The sequence below is a fragment of the Rattus norvegicus genome, chromosome 1 (assembly GCF_036323735.1).
Source record: "Rattus norvegicus strain BN/NHsdMcwi chromosome 1, GRCr8, whole genome shotgun sequence".
In the NCBI taxonomy this organism is placed as follows: Eukaryota; Metazoa; Chordata; class Mammalia; order Rodentia; family Muridae; genus Rattus; species Rattus norvegicus.
This window is the reverse complement of record NC_086019.1, coordinates 43,378,043-43,393,392: the sequence shown is the minus strand read 5'-3', so window position 1 is coordinate 43,393,392 and position 15,350 is coordinate 43,378,043. Positions and strand designations below refer to the sequence as shown.

Below are 15,350 nucleotides of genomic sequence, written 5' to 3'. Positions count from 1 at the left end.
AGTATGTATCAAATATCATATGCTTTATTTGGGTCATGTCCCCCACGCAGTGCCCTCACCAGCTCCTCCATTTCTGTTCTGTGAGCAGGGCACAGAGGAACCTTCAGCACACAGTACCTGATTTAGCTTGTCTTTCTCCTCTGCCCAGGAGGCAGCCTTTGTCTGCTCCCTGCTGACGTCGGCTGCCAGCCTCAGGATGGTTTCTCTGTTAGCCTTTGCCTCCATCTCATGGACGCTTACAGTCTCTTCAAGAGTAGTGAGTTGTCCTTTCAGGGATGTGTTTTCCTTGCACAGCTCTTTAAGCTGAAGAGAAAGAAATGACAGCTGTGGTAAAAAGAGGGGGAAAATAGACAATTCTATCCATTTTCTCCAAACGGCTCTGACTATAGCCTAATGAGGTTGTAATCCCACCAAACAATCAAAACAGCAGATACCCTCACATTTTCAAACAGCGTCCAAAGGCTGTTATTTGCAGATTCCAGAGTCAAATTAAGATTATTCAAAAGGGGCCACACCATGGGAGGTGTGGAGGCTTGGTGAGCCCTGACTGTAGCATTTTGAAGGTGACATGGTAGGCTAAGGGGTTGTCAAAGGCTTCTGACCAAGCTGCCCTCAGCCCACATCCAATTACACATATTGTGTTCGAGGTGCTGGTGTGGGAGCCACTGCAGAGAAAACAGGACAGTTGTTTTTACAAATATCTTTCTAAGTAATGTAAACATACTACAGAATTGGGTAAAAGTGGCTGTCCTGGGTGTTAGCATTCATGGGACTTTTTGCTTTCCATGATGTGCATTTTAAAATGTTTACTGAGCACATTTGTAAATGTTCCTGGCCATATAGATAAGCCCGCTCTGCAGAAGCATGAAAGTGCCTGCCAGGACTTGAACCTGTGTGTGTTTGTCCACCTGTGGAAGTGTTACATCTCTCAGACCCTGCACATTTCACAGCTCAGTTCTGTTCCTTGATCGTGAATACTCCCTCACATCCTCACGCTCCCTTCTCAGCATCCTTATTAACAGTCCAGCTCTGGGGCTGTGCCCCTTTTGTGAGTCTGCCTAAACCAGCTTCCTGTACCTCTGATATCTGTTGCTCCCTCTCCCTACCTCACAAGGTGATTTTCTACACAGAACTTTTACCAAGTAGGATGGCATTAAAGTTAAGCAACTCTGCACCATTTCAACTCCATAATGATGACAGCTCTCAGTGGTGTAGTCTTGTGCCATTCACTGTCATATCCCCAGCATAGTGCCCAGCATGTAATATACACTCATTAGATAATGGAGAAATGTATACATGGATAGCCAAGAAATTATTATAAGTGCTTCCTGGCTAGGTATAGTGACACATGGCTTAAATCCCAGAACTCAGGAGGCACAAGTACATAGACCTCTTTGAGTTCAAGGCTATCTGGTCTACACAGAGAGCGCCAGGCCAGCCAGGGTGATTCAGTGAGCCCTGTCTAAAACGGGATGTGAGAGAGACTGGAGAAAAGGACCAGTATTCACAAGCACATACAGACCTTCCAGAGGACCCAGGGTCCCAGAACCCACATCAAGCAGTTCACAATTACCTGAAACTCCAGCTCCAGGGAATCTGACATCTGGCCTCCAAGGGCATGTGCACACACCCCCAACACAGATGTGCACCCACATACACATAATTAAAGCTAATTTTTTTAAAGAATGCTCCCTTGTGAGAAGAAGGATTATAGGAACCAGAGGGATCAAAGACACTACAAGAAAACCTACAGAATCAACTAACCTGGCCCCATAGGGGCTCACAGAAACTGAATTACTGACCAGGGCACCTACATGGGACTGACCTAGGCCCTCTGTGAATAATATATTACAGTTCTGTAACTTTGTCTTCAAGTAGGACTCCTGACAGCAGAAGCTGTCTCTAACTCTGCTGTCCGCCTTTGGAACCCCTTCCTCCTACTGGGATGCCTTGTCTAGCCTCAGTAGAAGATGGAGCATCTATTAGTACTGCAGTGTGATGTACCAGGGCTGGTTGATATCCATGGGAGGGCTCCCCTTTTCAGAGAAGAATGGGAGAATGGAGGAATGGGGGATGGAGGGAGGAGATGGGAGAGGGAGGGAGTCAACTACCATTTACACAAGCCAGCTGACTTTTGGAGGCATTGGCTGAGCCAGTTAGATGATGGTCAAAGGGCAAAGCAATTGCTGATCAATCCAGCCAGTGGTGGGTGGTGCCATCTCTGGGCTGGTGGTACTGGGTTCTATAAGAAAGCAGGCTGAGCAAGCCATGAGTGAGCATCATCTCTCCATGGCCTCTGCATCAGTTCCTGCCTCCAGGTCCCAGCCCTGCTTGAGTTCCTGTCTTGGCTTCCTCCAATGATAGATTATAATCTGGAAGTGTAAATTGAATTAGCCCTTTCCTCCCCAGTCTGCTTTTCGGTCATAGTGTTTTTGTTACGGCAATAGAAACTGTACCACAACCAGGCTCCTCCTGATCTCTTGTCACTCCTAGACTCAACCACAGCACTTCCTATTGCCTACCAGGATGACCCCGTGTTTATAGTGCCTTCCACCTGCATGCAGATACCTTTAAGACTAAATCTTCATCCGGTGCCTCCTCACACTTCTTGTCTAGACTCAAGCAATCACGAAGCTGAGTACGAAATTCTTCATGCCTCCGGAGAGTCTCTGAGCCTTGTTTCTTAGACTCCTCGTTTGCCTTTGAACAGTCTCTATCAGCAAGATAACATATAAATCAAGATTTAGCCCCTTAGCAGACAACAGTCATCAAAACAAGTCAGGAATAAAGCTCCCCATGTGGAACAATGTTCACTCTCAAAACATCATAATGTCCCAGTGCAAATGATTGGCTGACAAGGAATGTCGGCCACTTCGGGGCACCTACTCTGTGCAGAAGATAAATGTCTTCATGGTAACAAGAGAGGCAGAGGAGCCTTTGCCTTCTGTTTTTAACTGACCTGCAGACATGAAGCCAAACACATAGCTGACACATGGACCTTCTACCGTGTGTGTAGTTACAACCCACAAGCCCTAATGCCTCTACTAGGGCCCCCAAGGGGAAGAGAATGTTGCCCTATGGATGCTAGAGAGCCAAGTTTCATTTTCATTTTAGACATTATGTGGTGATCTATAAGGTCATAGCTCATGACCTAGTATATGACAAACACATATACATATGGACATATGGATGTACACATATATGTATGTACCATACATACATACATATACATACATACATACATACTATCTGGATCAGGGAAATTCTATTGTGGAGAGAAAAACTTTCAAGCACAAGGAAAAAGCAATATGAGAAGCCACACAGAGCAACTTGTTAGCATATTAGCAATGTATAGAAATAGGCAAGTTAAGGAAATGCCAGATATATGATCTCCAATAGGTTTGTTGAAATAGCATGGTGCATTTCCAATGCTTTAAATGTTTAGAAAGATATCATCAAAAAAAAACCCACAGACATACTTTTAAGACAAATTAGAACATTTCAGTAATTTGGTATCATTTTCAGCATCCTAGACAATAATCATGATTATTGCTTTCTTTTTCCCATGTTAAGTGTTTACTGTGAAATTTTTGACTCTATTCAAGGATTAACAAAGCATGTAATTGCATGTACTCAAAAGCATATCATATTTCCATTTAGGAAAGTGCATTAATAAATGGCTAGTGTCGATCTATCTGTAGTTTCTGCACACACAAGAAGCACAATGAACACCATGGCTCTCACAAATCTGCCTACATGGCCCCATACTTTAGCCACAAGATTTCAACATCTCAGTTCAACTACAAAGGTCACCAAGCTATGTCCACAGCTATTGGCTTCCCAACCGACCTAACAAAGTTCCAAGTATTTACCATAAGGAAATAATCACATAACGATAAAATAGAAGTGTCTACAAATGCATGCTTGGATTGCTTTATATTAAACCTTATAATGAAACTAACTGTAAGTATTTACAGGAAACAGCCAAGGAAGTGGTTTGAGTAAGTAAGCTCTTAAAAATTTATATTTCATGTGCATGAGTGTTTGTTTATATGTATGTATGTGGAACATGTGTGTGCTTGGTGCTCATGGATGCCAGAAGAGGGTACTAGATCCCCTGGAACTGGAGTTATAAAGAGATAATTGTGAGTTTCCATCTGGGTGCTGGGAACCAAACCTACAAGAGTTGGACATGCTTGTAACTGCTGATCCATCCCTCCAGCTCCCAGTGAAGCTACTTTAGAATTGGAATACATATGGCCATTAAGATGATAAACCGAATGACTTTTTAAAACAGCAACAATGTGCTAGTGAAAGTAGTATATTACATAGTGCTATCTGGGCAAAATTGTCTGAAAGCCTATTCAAGAAATGCTTATTAAGATTTTCTATAAACAAAGATTTTGAGTAATTTTTAATTTCTTCTTGGGGTTTTTCTGTATTGTAAATGTGTTTTTACACTAAGTATTTAACATTTATATTTTGCATTTATTTAGTAGACAATTAACAAACACGATTATGCACTGGATCCTATCAAGGATGTGAAAGCCACAGAAGTAAACAAGAAAGAAAAAAATCCTTGCTCTGTCCTGCCCACATGTGGCCCATACATATACAGCCACCCAATTAGACAAGATGGATGAAGCAAAGAAGTGCAGGCCGACAGGAACCGGATGTAGATCTCTCCTGAGAGACACACCCAGAATACAGCAAATACATAGGCGAATGCCAGCAGCAAACCACTGAACTGAGAACGGGACCCCCATTGAAGGAATCAGAGAAAGGACTGGAAGAGCTTGAAGAGGCTTGAGACCCCATATGAACAACAATGCCAAGCAACCAGAGCTTCCAGGGACTAAGCCACTACCCAAAGAGTATACATGGACTGACCCTGGACTCTAACCTCATAGGTAGCAATGAATAGCCTAGTAAGATCACCAGTGGAAGGGGAAGCCCTGGGTCCTGCTAAGACTGAACCCCCAGTGAATGTGATTGTTGGGGGGAGGGTGGTAATGGGGTGAGGATGGGGAGGGGAACACCCATATAGAAGTGGAGGGGGAGGGGTTAGGGGGATGTTGGCCTGGAAACTGGGAAAGGGAATAACATTCAAAAACTAAATAAGAAATACTCAAGTTAATAAAGAAAAAACGGAAAAAAAAAATCCTTGCTCTGTGAAGCATTTGTCCTAGTTGGAAAGACAGACTGATCCAAATATCAATTCATGTAAAAATATACAGTATTATTATGTAAATACTGGAGGAAAATGATCAAACAGAAAAAAAGAGTAAGTTTTTAGGCATGGCACTCATGGAAGGGCTAAATGGGCAGGACCTTCTAAATGAGTGCCTAGATCAGACATAGCTATGCTATCTGGGGAAGAGCCTTGAAGACAAAGGGATGAGCACTTGCAAAAGCCCTGAGGTAGGATCATGTCTGTCCATTCAAGAAGCAGCAAAGAATCTAGTGGAATGGAACAGAAAGAATGAAGGAGACAAAAGTAACACCAGCTGGTTAGTACGGGCCTTTTGGGCTGCAAACACACATGGGGGACTCTGAGTTGAGGACTGACATGATCTCATGTGTGCTTTGACAGGATCACTCTGGCTGGGGGTGTGCATTGACAGAAGAAAATCCTTTGTGAGCTGGGGGTTTCTGGGTCCCCATATGTTGAATCAGGAGCCTCCATTAAGATGATGTGTATACTTGAGGCTTCCCAGAGGTAATTATTAAGTCATGAATGTGAATCCCTATGAGTAAGAAGAATAAGAAAAAAGAAAGAGGATGTCTCTTTCTCTCTCTACCATGGGATTAAACAAAAAGAAGTTCATCTTCTAACTGAAAGTGAGTCCCTGCTAGGAAATGAATCCACAGCACCTTAATCTTGGACTTAATTAGCCTCCAGAACTGATAGATTTACATTGGCTAAACCACTGATCTATTATACTTTAATAGCACCTTAAACTGCTCAAAGAATAAACTGGTACCAGGACGGGGGTCCTGAGGTAGTATATTTTACCACAGTAAGTCCAGATGAAAGATGATATTGTCTTGGGGGTAACAAATGAGAAATGGTTAATATTTAGTTTTATTTGAAAATAGCTGTGGTTGCATTTGCTAAATGGAGAAGAATATGAAAGAAAAGGAGAACCCTGGATGACACCAAGATATTTCATCTGGCAGCTAGAAGAATGAAATAAAAATGTAAAATGTCTGCTGGGCTTCTACATGAAGATGCCCAGATTTGTGTGCCTTATGTGCCTCACAAGAGAAGAGATTCAAGCTGGATATGGAGTCACGGAATCACCAGTAATTAGATCATACTTAAGACACAGGAGGTTAAATGGCACAGAAATGAGAAGAGAGCTAAAGACGGAGGTATGAGACAGCTCAATATTTAGAAGCCAAAAAAAGAAAAAAAGAAAAACATAAAAAGAGAAAAGGAGATAAACTAGCTGTGTGTAATGTTCTGGAAAGCAAGAGAAGAGAGTGGTTCACAGATCTCTGATGATGGAGAGACCAACCAGCCCTGTTTCATCACTGGTGATCTCACAAAGCAACTGAAGATGGGTTCACAAAAACATCTAAGAGCCCCAGTAATCCAAGCTTTCAGGAAGAAGAGGATGAAAGCTCAATAGCAGCCTAGGCTACACAGGGAGAGTGTGGTGGTTTGAATATGCTTGGCCTAGAGAGTAGCGCTATTAGGAGGTGTGGCCTTGTTGGAGGAAGTGTGTCACTGTGGGGATGGGCTTTGAGAAACCCTCCTCCTAGCAGTCTGGAAGTCAGTCTCCTCCTTTCTGACTTTGGATGAAGATGTAGAGCTCTCAGCTCCTCCAGCCCTACATCTGCCTGACACTGACATGCTCCCACCTTGATGATAATGGACTAAACCTCTGAAACTGTAAGCCAGCCCCAATTAAATGTTATTTTTTATAAGAGTTGTCTTGGTCATAGTATCTGTTCACAACAGTAAAGCCCTAACTAAGACAGACAGCCTATCTTAAAATCAAGCAAACAAACAAAAAAGAAGTTTTTCTATAGGTGGAAGGGAACAGGAACTGGGGGGGGGGGGCATTGGTTCATTTTTTTAAGATGGAATACATAAAAAGTAGTATGAACTACTTCATTAATAGTGATATTCAAAGCTGGTCATGGTACTGTCATCCTAACACTCGAGAGGTGGAGGCAGAAAAATCTCCATGAGTTCTCTGTATAAAATGCCAGTAAAGACTAAGGAGGAGTGTTCAAAGTAGTCTTGCTTCTTGAATATTTTTTAGCTAGCCTCTAAATACTCTCTTTCTGTGGGCTTCTCTGTTTACTTAAGGAAACTCACAACTACACCTGCAATAAGTTTTTGCAACCACCATCAAGGTCCTATGCTTGCATAACTGTGTTTGTTGAAACACTTAATAACACCCGAACTTGAGCAAAGTTTCCAAGACTACAAAGATATTTGAGGTCTGTAATTGTTTTTCCAGCTTGAGTTTAAAGAGAAAGTCATATAAAGCATTCAAAGATCACTCAAGATGTAGGCTGAGATCTGAATCTAGTATAGCCACTAACAAACTGGGAAGCATTTCCAAACTTCCTTACTGTAATTTCTCATCCAGTTCTAGAACTTTCTTCATTAGTTCCTGGTTCTCCTTCATCATGGCATGAGCAGAGGCTTCTGCTCTGATTTTAGAAGCAGAAAACGCTGCTGATTCTTCTTGGAGCTCCTGTATTCTGCCCCTCAAAGAGACGAGGAGAGAGGACTTTCTGGCACTGTTTTCTTTATAGCTCTCCATTTCTGCCTTCAGCTCCTGACAGCAAACTTCTTTAGAAAGCATCTTGGAGCGAAGTTCTCGAAGCTAAAGTGCAGAGAGGTTGGGGGTGGGGGTGGGGGGGAGAGATTAAACAATATGTGTGTCATTGGAAGTGTCTGCCAATAGAGCCAAGATTGTAATTTAAAATTTCACCATTTTATTCTTGACCTCGTCCAATTTCATGTTCTCTTCCTTGAATTTGGATCTGCATTACCAACTTGGAAATTATGCCTGAATAGTTGCCTGACTAATAATCACAGTTTATCTTTTTCAAAAGTCAGCTGTAGGCTGGGTTATAATCTCCTGAAAGAGTAATCATTTGTAGTATGTGAGAGAACTTCAATGTCAAGTACACAAACCAAAAAATAAAAATAAAAAAATAAAAATGAGCAGCATCTTAAGTTGATTTCATGCCACTCGGGAAACATTTGTGGTGGATATTACAAAAAGCAATAAAACATTTTACAATGGGAACTCATTTACTCTATCAGTGTTGGTGCATTTAGTGCTGATTTACAACGATTTGGGGCCCCTCCAAGCCACAGTGTTTGTGATTTCATGGCCACAACTGTTTCTCAAGCAAATCCAGATGTTCAGGATATAACGGTATTTCTTCCATTGGCCTTCCTGACCATAATTATACGTGGTAAAGAAAAAATGATATTCGGATTCCTGGGGGAAATATGGCAGCAAAGGGAAATTATGCAAGCAGAAGCTTTAGACTTCCATGGCTCCGGCAGCATCAAAATGTTGGAGGACGTCTGCATTTGAGAGTGTTGGGTCTCCTCTGCAGGACCATCTTCACACATACACGGTTCTTTGGAACTGGGAGTGTGCATGCATGAAGCATTAGTTGCACACGTGTTACCAGTTTGTCAACCACTCATTGCCTCACAGGCCGGTCAAGACTCCCCTGCACTGCAAGCAGAATGGATCTGGAGGGACTCAGAAACTACACTGCACTTCCCAAGTTTGGAATTTGCCCAGCCAATCAGAACTCCCACACAAAGAGAATTTAGAAATCCTTCTTACAAGCTCAGGATTCACATTAAGGGAAGACTTTCCCCAAGGCCCATTCGACTTTAATCCAAAGTCCTCGGGTCTTCCCAAGTTATACAGACTCTCTAAATTCTAAAAGCCAGCACAGAGTTGGAGGGGCTAAGCACACAAGAGAGTAAGTGTAAACTTTGTCAGCGGATTGAAATCCTATTTTTAACATCCCTGTTTCTAATGCTGTTTCACTCAAAAAAAAAAAAAAAAGCTTCACAGATGCACTCCTCAGCGGTGAATGTGTACAGCACCTCACCTCGGACTGAGCACATTCAAATCTGACCAGCGCCGCTGCAAGCTCACTTTGAACATTTTCAGCCACATTCCGGTAGTGGTTCAGCTGTTCCCGGGTAACAGGGACTTCTGGGTGATGATCGGCAGTTCCCTGGTAGAGTTTCCCCAAAAAGAAACCATTAAAAGTAGTAAACAGGCTGTCATCCAAGGCTGCACAAAGATATCTTAAGTGGACATCTTCTTTTTATTTTAATGCACAGAAAGCATGACCAAGAATGTGTGCTATGTTCAGATCATGCCAGTCTTGCTCTCAGAGTTCAAAGGGAAGCAGGAGGCAGTCCAAGAAATGATACACACACATACATGTACATGCACATTCATACATACTAACACACACATGCACACCCACAGTCACAAACACTCACACACACATATACTCACACACTCATACATATATACTCACACTCACACATGTTGCACTGACATACGTACACACATGCATACACACACACACAGCAACACATACACTCATACACACATAGAGACATACACTCACACACTCATACATGCACACTCACATACATTCGCACACATACATATATTCACACACACACACACTCATTCATATACATACACATACACCAGACATCTCTACCATAGAAAGATAAGTCATTTACTTAAAAATTGGTCTTTGGAGCTTGATACCATGGCCCACACTTGTAATCCTGGAACCTGAGAAGCTGAGATGAGAGATCAAGAGTGTGAGGCCAACCTGTGCAACATAGCAAAATCCTGTATCTTACAAGACAAATAAATATTATAATGGTATATGAGAAAAAAAAGGAGGCTTGCCTAGGCTCAGTAGTAGAGCCCATGAGTTATGCCCTGGATTAGACCTCCAATAAAAGAAACTAAAAGAAGGAAAGAAAAAAGGAAGAACGGAAGGAAGGAAGGAAGGAAGGAAGGAAGAAAGGAAGGAAAGAAGGAAGGAAGGAAGGAGAGGGAGGGAGGGAGGGAGGGAGGAAGGAAGGAAGGAGAAAAGGGAAAGTAGATAGCCAGGCCTTATAGCACTTAGGAGTTGGAAGTAATAGGATCAGAAATTCAAGATCAACATGGAGTGCCTAGCAAGTTCAAGGCCAGCCTGGGCTACATAAGACCCTATCTCAAAGGCACAAAACAAAACAACCAAAAGGAAAAAGGAGGAAATAAGCAAGCAAGCAATTGCATTTTTGCTGGCTTCAAGGTTTTTCCTAGCTAGGAAGATGACTCTGAGGATAAAGCACTTGCCATGCAATTGTGAGGACTTGAGTTCCTAGGCCCCAGTCAAAAGTTTATCTGTCCCAGCAGTCCTACAGATGAGTCCAAAAGCCCACAAGCCGGCCAGCCTGGACTATACACAGCAGTGGACAACAAGGAGATCCTGTCTCATACAAGGTGGAAGGTGAGGACCAGCATTCCAGGATGAGCTTTGACCTCTGCAAGAGAACCATGACATGTGCACAGGGCACTCACCGTGAATGAGCACACACAAATTAAAGTAATAGCTTTAAGTTTCCTCCTACTTAACTCTGATAACGTCTGGATCCAATCCTACCCAGAACAAAAAGAGTCAGAAAAGGATCGTTTAAAGGGTTCTTTCTAACAGTTACATCCTGCAGAGTAAGCTTCACTGTCCTTCCAAATGTGATGTGACTGGACGCTCTCTCAACTCATTTCTTCACAGAGAGATCACGTTTCCCTCCTTCCTAGTGATTCATTTTGCCATTTCTCTCAATGTCGAAATCTTTTTTCGGTCATGAAAGCAACTTAAAAGAAAGCAAACAGGGTGCGGCGGACATTTGTAAGAAGTCTGGGCCCTTCCAGAAGCTAACAGTTCTTGGCTCCACTAATAGCCGATAAGGTAAAACTAAGGATCCCGGCCTGGCATGCTCGTCTCATCCCAGCACTCCTTGTTGTGTTCGTTGGCTTGTTTTTATGTGGATGGGTGTTTCGCCTGTGCACCACCTGTGTGCACCTGATGCCTGAACAGGCCAGAAGAGGATATTGGGTTCCCTACAGCTGGAGTTGTAGACAGTTGAGAGCTGCCCCGTAGGTACTAGTAATTTTTTTTTTTTTTACGTTTTAACATTTATATTTGTTTGAAACATTTTATATAAGTTTGTTGATACTTAATTGCCCAATTAGCTTCATTGTTCTGTGAATTAATAACTGTAAAGCTTAACCCACAGTCACCCTGTCCCTGAGAGGTTTCTCTTGCCATTTTTTTTTCTCTCTTTTTTTTTTTTTATTAACTTGAGTATTTCTTATATACATTTCGAGTGTTATTCCCTTTCCCGGTTTCCGGGCAAACATCCCCCTCCCCCCTCCCCTTCCTTATGGGTGTTCCCCTCCCAACCCTCCCCCCATTGCCGCCCTCCCCCCATAGACTAGTTCACTGGGGGTTCAGTCTTAGCAGGACCCAGGGCTTCCCCTTCCACTGGTGCTCTTACTAGGATATTCATTGCTACCTATGGGGTCAGAGTCCAGGGTCAGTCCATGTATAGTCTTTAGGTAGTGGCTTAGTCCCTGGAAGCTCTGGTTGCTTGGCATTGTTGTACTTTTGGGGTCTCGAGCCCCTTCAAGCTCTTCCAGTTCTTTCTCTGATTCCTTCAATAGAGGACCTATTCTCAGTTCAGTGGTTTGCTGCTAGCATTCGCCTCTATATTTGCTGTATTCTGGCTGTGTCTCTCAGGAGCGATCTACATCCGGCTCCTGTCGGTCTGCACTTCTTTGCTTCATCCATCTTGTCTAATTGGGTGGCTGTATATGTATGGGCCACATGTGGGGCAGGCTCTGAATGGGTGTTCCTTCAGTCTCTGTTTTAATCTTTGCCTCTCCCTTCCCTGCCAAGGGTATTCTTTTTCCTCATTTAAAGAAGGAGTGAAGCATTCACATTTTGATCATCCGTCTTGAGTTTCGTTTGTTCTAGGGATCTAGGGTAATTCAAGCATTTGGACTAATAGCCACTTATCAATGAGTGCATACCATGTATGTCTTTCTGTGATTGGGTTAGCTCACTCAGGATGATATTTTCCAGTTCCAACCATTTGCCTACGAATTTCATAAACTCGTTGTTTTTGATAGCTGAGTAATATTCCATTGTGTAGATGTACCACATTTTCTGTATCCATTCCTCTGTTGAAGGGCATCTGGGTTCTTTCCAGTTTCTGGCTATTATAAATAAGGCTGCGATGAACATAGTGGAGCACGTGTCTCTTTTATATGTTGAGGCATCTTTTGGGTATATGCCCAAGAGAGGTATAGCTGGATCCTCAGGCAGTTCAATGTCCAATTTTCTGAGGAACCTCCAGACTGATTTCCAGAATGGTTTTACCAGTCTGCAATCCCACCAACAATGGAGGAGTGTTCCTCTTTCTCCACATCCTCGCCAGCATCTGCTGTCACCTGAGTTTTTGATCTTAGCCATTCTCACTGGTGTGAGGTGAAATCTCAGGGTTGTTTTGATTTGCATTTCCCTTATGACTAAAGATGTTGAACATTTCTTTAGGTGTTTCTCAGCCATTCGGCATTCCTCAGCTGTGAATTCTTTGTTTAGCTCTGAACCCCATTTTTTAATAGGGTTATTTGTTTCCCTGCGGTCTAACTTCTTGAGTTCTTTGTATATTTTGGATATAAGGCCTCTATCTGTTGTAGGATTGGTAAAGATCTTTTCCCAATCTGTTGGTTGCCGTTTTGTCCTAACCACAGTGTCCTTTGCCTTACAGAAGCTTTGCAGTTTTATGAGATCCCATTTGTCGATTCTTGATCTTAGAGCATAAGCCATTGGTGTTTTGTTCAGGAAATTTTTTCCAGTGCCCATGTGTTCCAGATGTTTCCCTAGTTTTTCTTCTATTAGTTTGAGTGTGTCTGGTTTGATGTGGAGGTCCTTGATCCACTTGGACTTAAGCTTTGTACAGGGTGATAAGCATGGATCGATCTGCATTCTTCTACATGTTGCCCTCCAGTTGAACCAGCACCATTTGCTGAAAATGCTATCTTTTTTCCATTGGATGGTTTTGGCTCCTTTGTCAAAAATCAAGTGACCATAGGTGTGTGGGTTCATTTCTGGGTCTTCAATTCTATTCCATTGGTCTATCTGTCTGTCTCTGTACCAATACCATGCAGTTTTTATCACTATTGCTCTGTAATACTGCTTGAGTTCAGGGATAGTGATTCCCCCTGAAGTCCTTTTATTGTTGAGGATAGCTAAAGCTATCCTGGGTTTTTTGTTATTCCAGATGAATTTGCAAATTGTTCTGTCTAACTCTTTGAAGAATTGGATTGGTATTTTGATGGGGATTGCATTGAATCTGTAGATTGCTTTTGGTAAAATGGCCATTTTTACTATATTAATCCTGCCAATCCATGAGCATGGGAGATCTTTCCATCTTCTGAGGTCTTCTTCAATTTCTTTCCTCAGTGTCTTGAAGTTCTTATTGTACAGATCTTTTACTTGCTTGGTTAAAGTCACACCGAGGTACTTTATATTATTTGGGTCTATTATGAAGGGTGTCGTTTCCCTAATTTCTTTCTCGGCTTGTTTCTCTTTTGTATAGAGGAAGGCAACTGATTTATTTGAGTTAATTTTATACCCAGCCACTTTGCTGAAGTTGTTTATCAGCTTTAGTAGTTCTCTGGTGGAACTTTTGGGATCACTTAAATATACTATCATGTCATCTGCAAATAGTGATATTTTGACCTCTTCTTTTCCGATCTGTATCCCTTTGATCTCCTTTTGTTGTCTGATTGCTCTGGCTAGAACTTCAAGAACTATATTGAATAAGTAGGGAGAGAGTGGGCAGCCTTGTCTAGTCCCTGATTTTAGTGGGATTGCTTCAAGTTTCTCTCCATTTAGTTTAATGTTAGCAACTGGTTTGCTGTATATGGCTTTTACTATGTTTAGGTATGGGCCTTGAATTCCTATTCTTTCCAGGACTTTTATCATGAAGGGGTGTTGAATTTTGTCAAATGCTTTCTCAGCATCTAATGAAATGATCATGTGGTTCTGTTCTGGTACTAGTAATTTTATCAGTTGCTTTTATCGGGCATTTTGCGATAGCAATAAGAACTGAAATAGGCATATAGCTATACCCAGCTCTGTAAATTCTCTAAGCCCTGTGGTCTTTATGAAAGATATGCATGAAAACCCACTCTTTTGTTGTTTTTTAAGGTATGTGAGAGAGGTCACAGAGAGGACAATTTCATGGATTATCCTGGTGGCCTCAGAGGACTCTTCAGTAAAACCACTAATGACAGCCAGAGACTACTGGACCACCAACAACCACTGTTGTTTGATATAGTCACGACCGCAAAAGTCATCACATGGCCCGGAACTGGACAACAAATGTTGCCATGACCTGTGTGGCAGTCCACAAGATGCCAAACAAAAGCTCCGGGACACTTAGTGACAGCCAGTGTTGTCAGTCACCATACAACCAAGATGGCTAAGCACTCCTGGGGAAAGAGCAGAAGTTGAAAGGGGGCTCTTAGGCAGGATCACACCCGGCCAGCCTCAGAAGGGTCCCGTGTCACCACCACAGCTGCACTTCCCCCATGAGGCCTCGAGGGGCGGAAGTGCCCTCAGAAGAGGTTTCAACCTTAGCATACACAACCACCACTCAATAAAAATTATATTAGGAAAATGAGTTATCCAATGGCTATGATTTTTTTTTTACTTAGCAAGTGATGTAATTATCTTGTTTTTTGTCTCCTTCTAATAAAAATGCAGTGTACCCACTGCATATGATAGTAAGAGCCACATGAAATAGTTCAGAGATTTCCCTTTGTCATAGCAGGTCCTCATCTAATGACGATCAATATTAGAAGTACTAACATCTTCAAGTGCTCGTGGGATGTACAAGGATGTATTTTGGTTAAAAGAGGGCTACAAAGTGCTCCATGTAGTGAGCTCGCCCAGCATATACAAAGCCTTGGTGTCAATATCCTATATCCCAGAACAAACATGGTCAGACCCAGCAGCTCATCTCTCCAACTATATCACCTTGAAATCTATTCACACATGTGCACAGGGACACGTACAAAGATGACTATCATTCTGTGGTTTGTAATGACAACAAAAGAGTGAGAGGGTATCAAAGCAATGCAAGCTCTCGTTCACATGACATTTATTCCACAAAGACCTTTCTGAATTATAGAACCCTGTGGACGGGGCAGTGAGAGACAGATCTGTCCCTTACTAGGCTTTGCCTCCAGGAAACTTCATGG

General features: G+C 42.4%; 1 protein-coding gene and 1 long non-coding RNA gene across 7 annotated transcripts in view; one reads left to right on the top strand and one right to left on the bottom strand.

Annotated features, from left to right (window-relative positions):
- Positions 1–15,350, bottom strand: part of Ccdc170 (coiled-coil domain containing 170) — a 107,183-nt gene that overhangs the window by 64,800 nt on the left and 27,033 nt on the right. For 4 of the 6 annotated variants that reach the window (XM_017589887.3, XM_017589888.3, XM_008758712.4 and 1 more), the window contains exons 2-5: positions 9,109–9,237; positions 7,591–7,847; positions 2,569–2,713; positions 118–303 (exon numbers count right to left, since the gene is read on the bottom strand). In XM_017589887.3, the coding sequence (XP_017445376.1) occupies positions 118–303; positions 2,569–2,713; positions 7,591–7,847; positions 9,109–9,237 (717 nt within the window). The remainder of the gene's footprint in view (positions 1–117; positions 304–2,568; positions 2,714–7,590; positions 7,848–9,108; positions 9,238–15,350) is intronic. The other 2 variants (XM_039099607.2, XM_039099604.2) reach the window with 2 other exon arrangements.
- On the top strand, positions 5,159–14,770 carry LOC134482620 (uncharacterized). The gene is made up of 2 exons (XR_010059009.1): positions 5,159–6,898; positions 14,296–14,770. It is a non-coding gene; the product is annotated as an uncharacterized LOC134482620 (long non-coding RNA).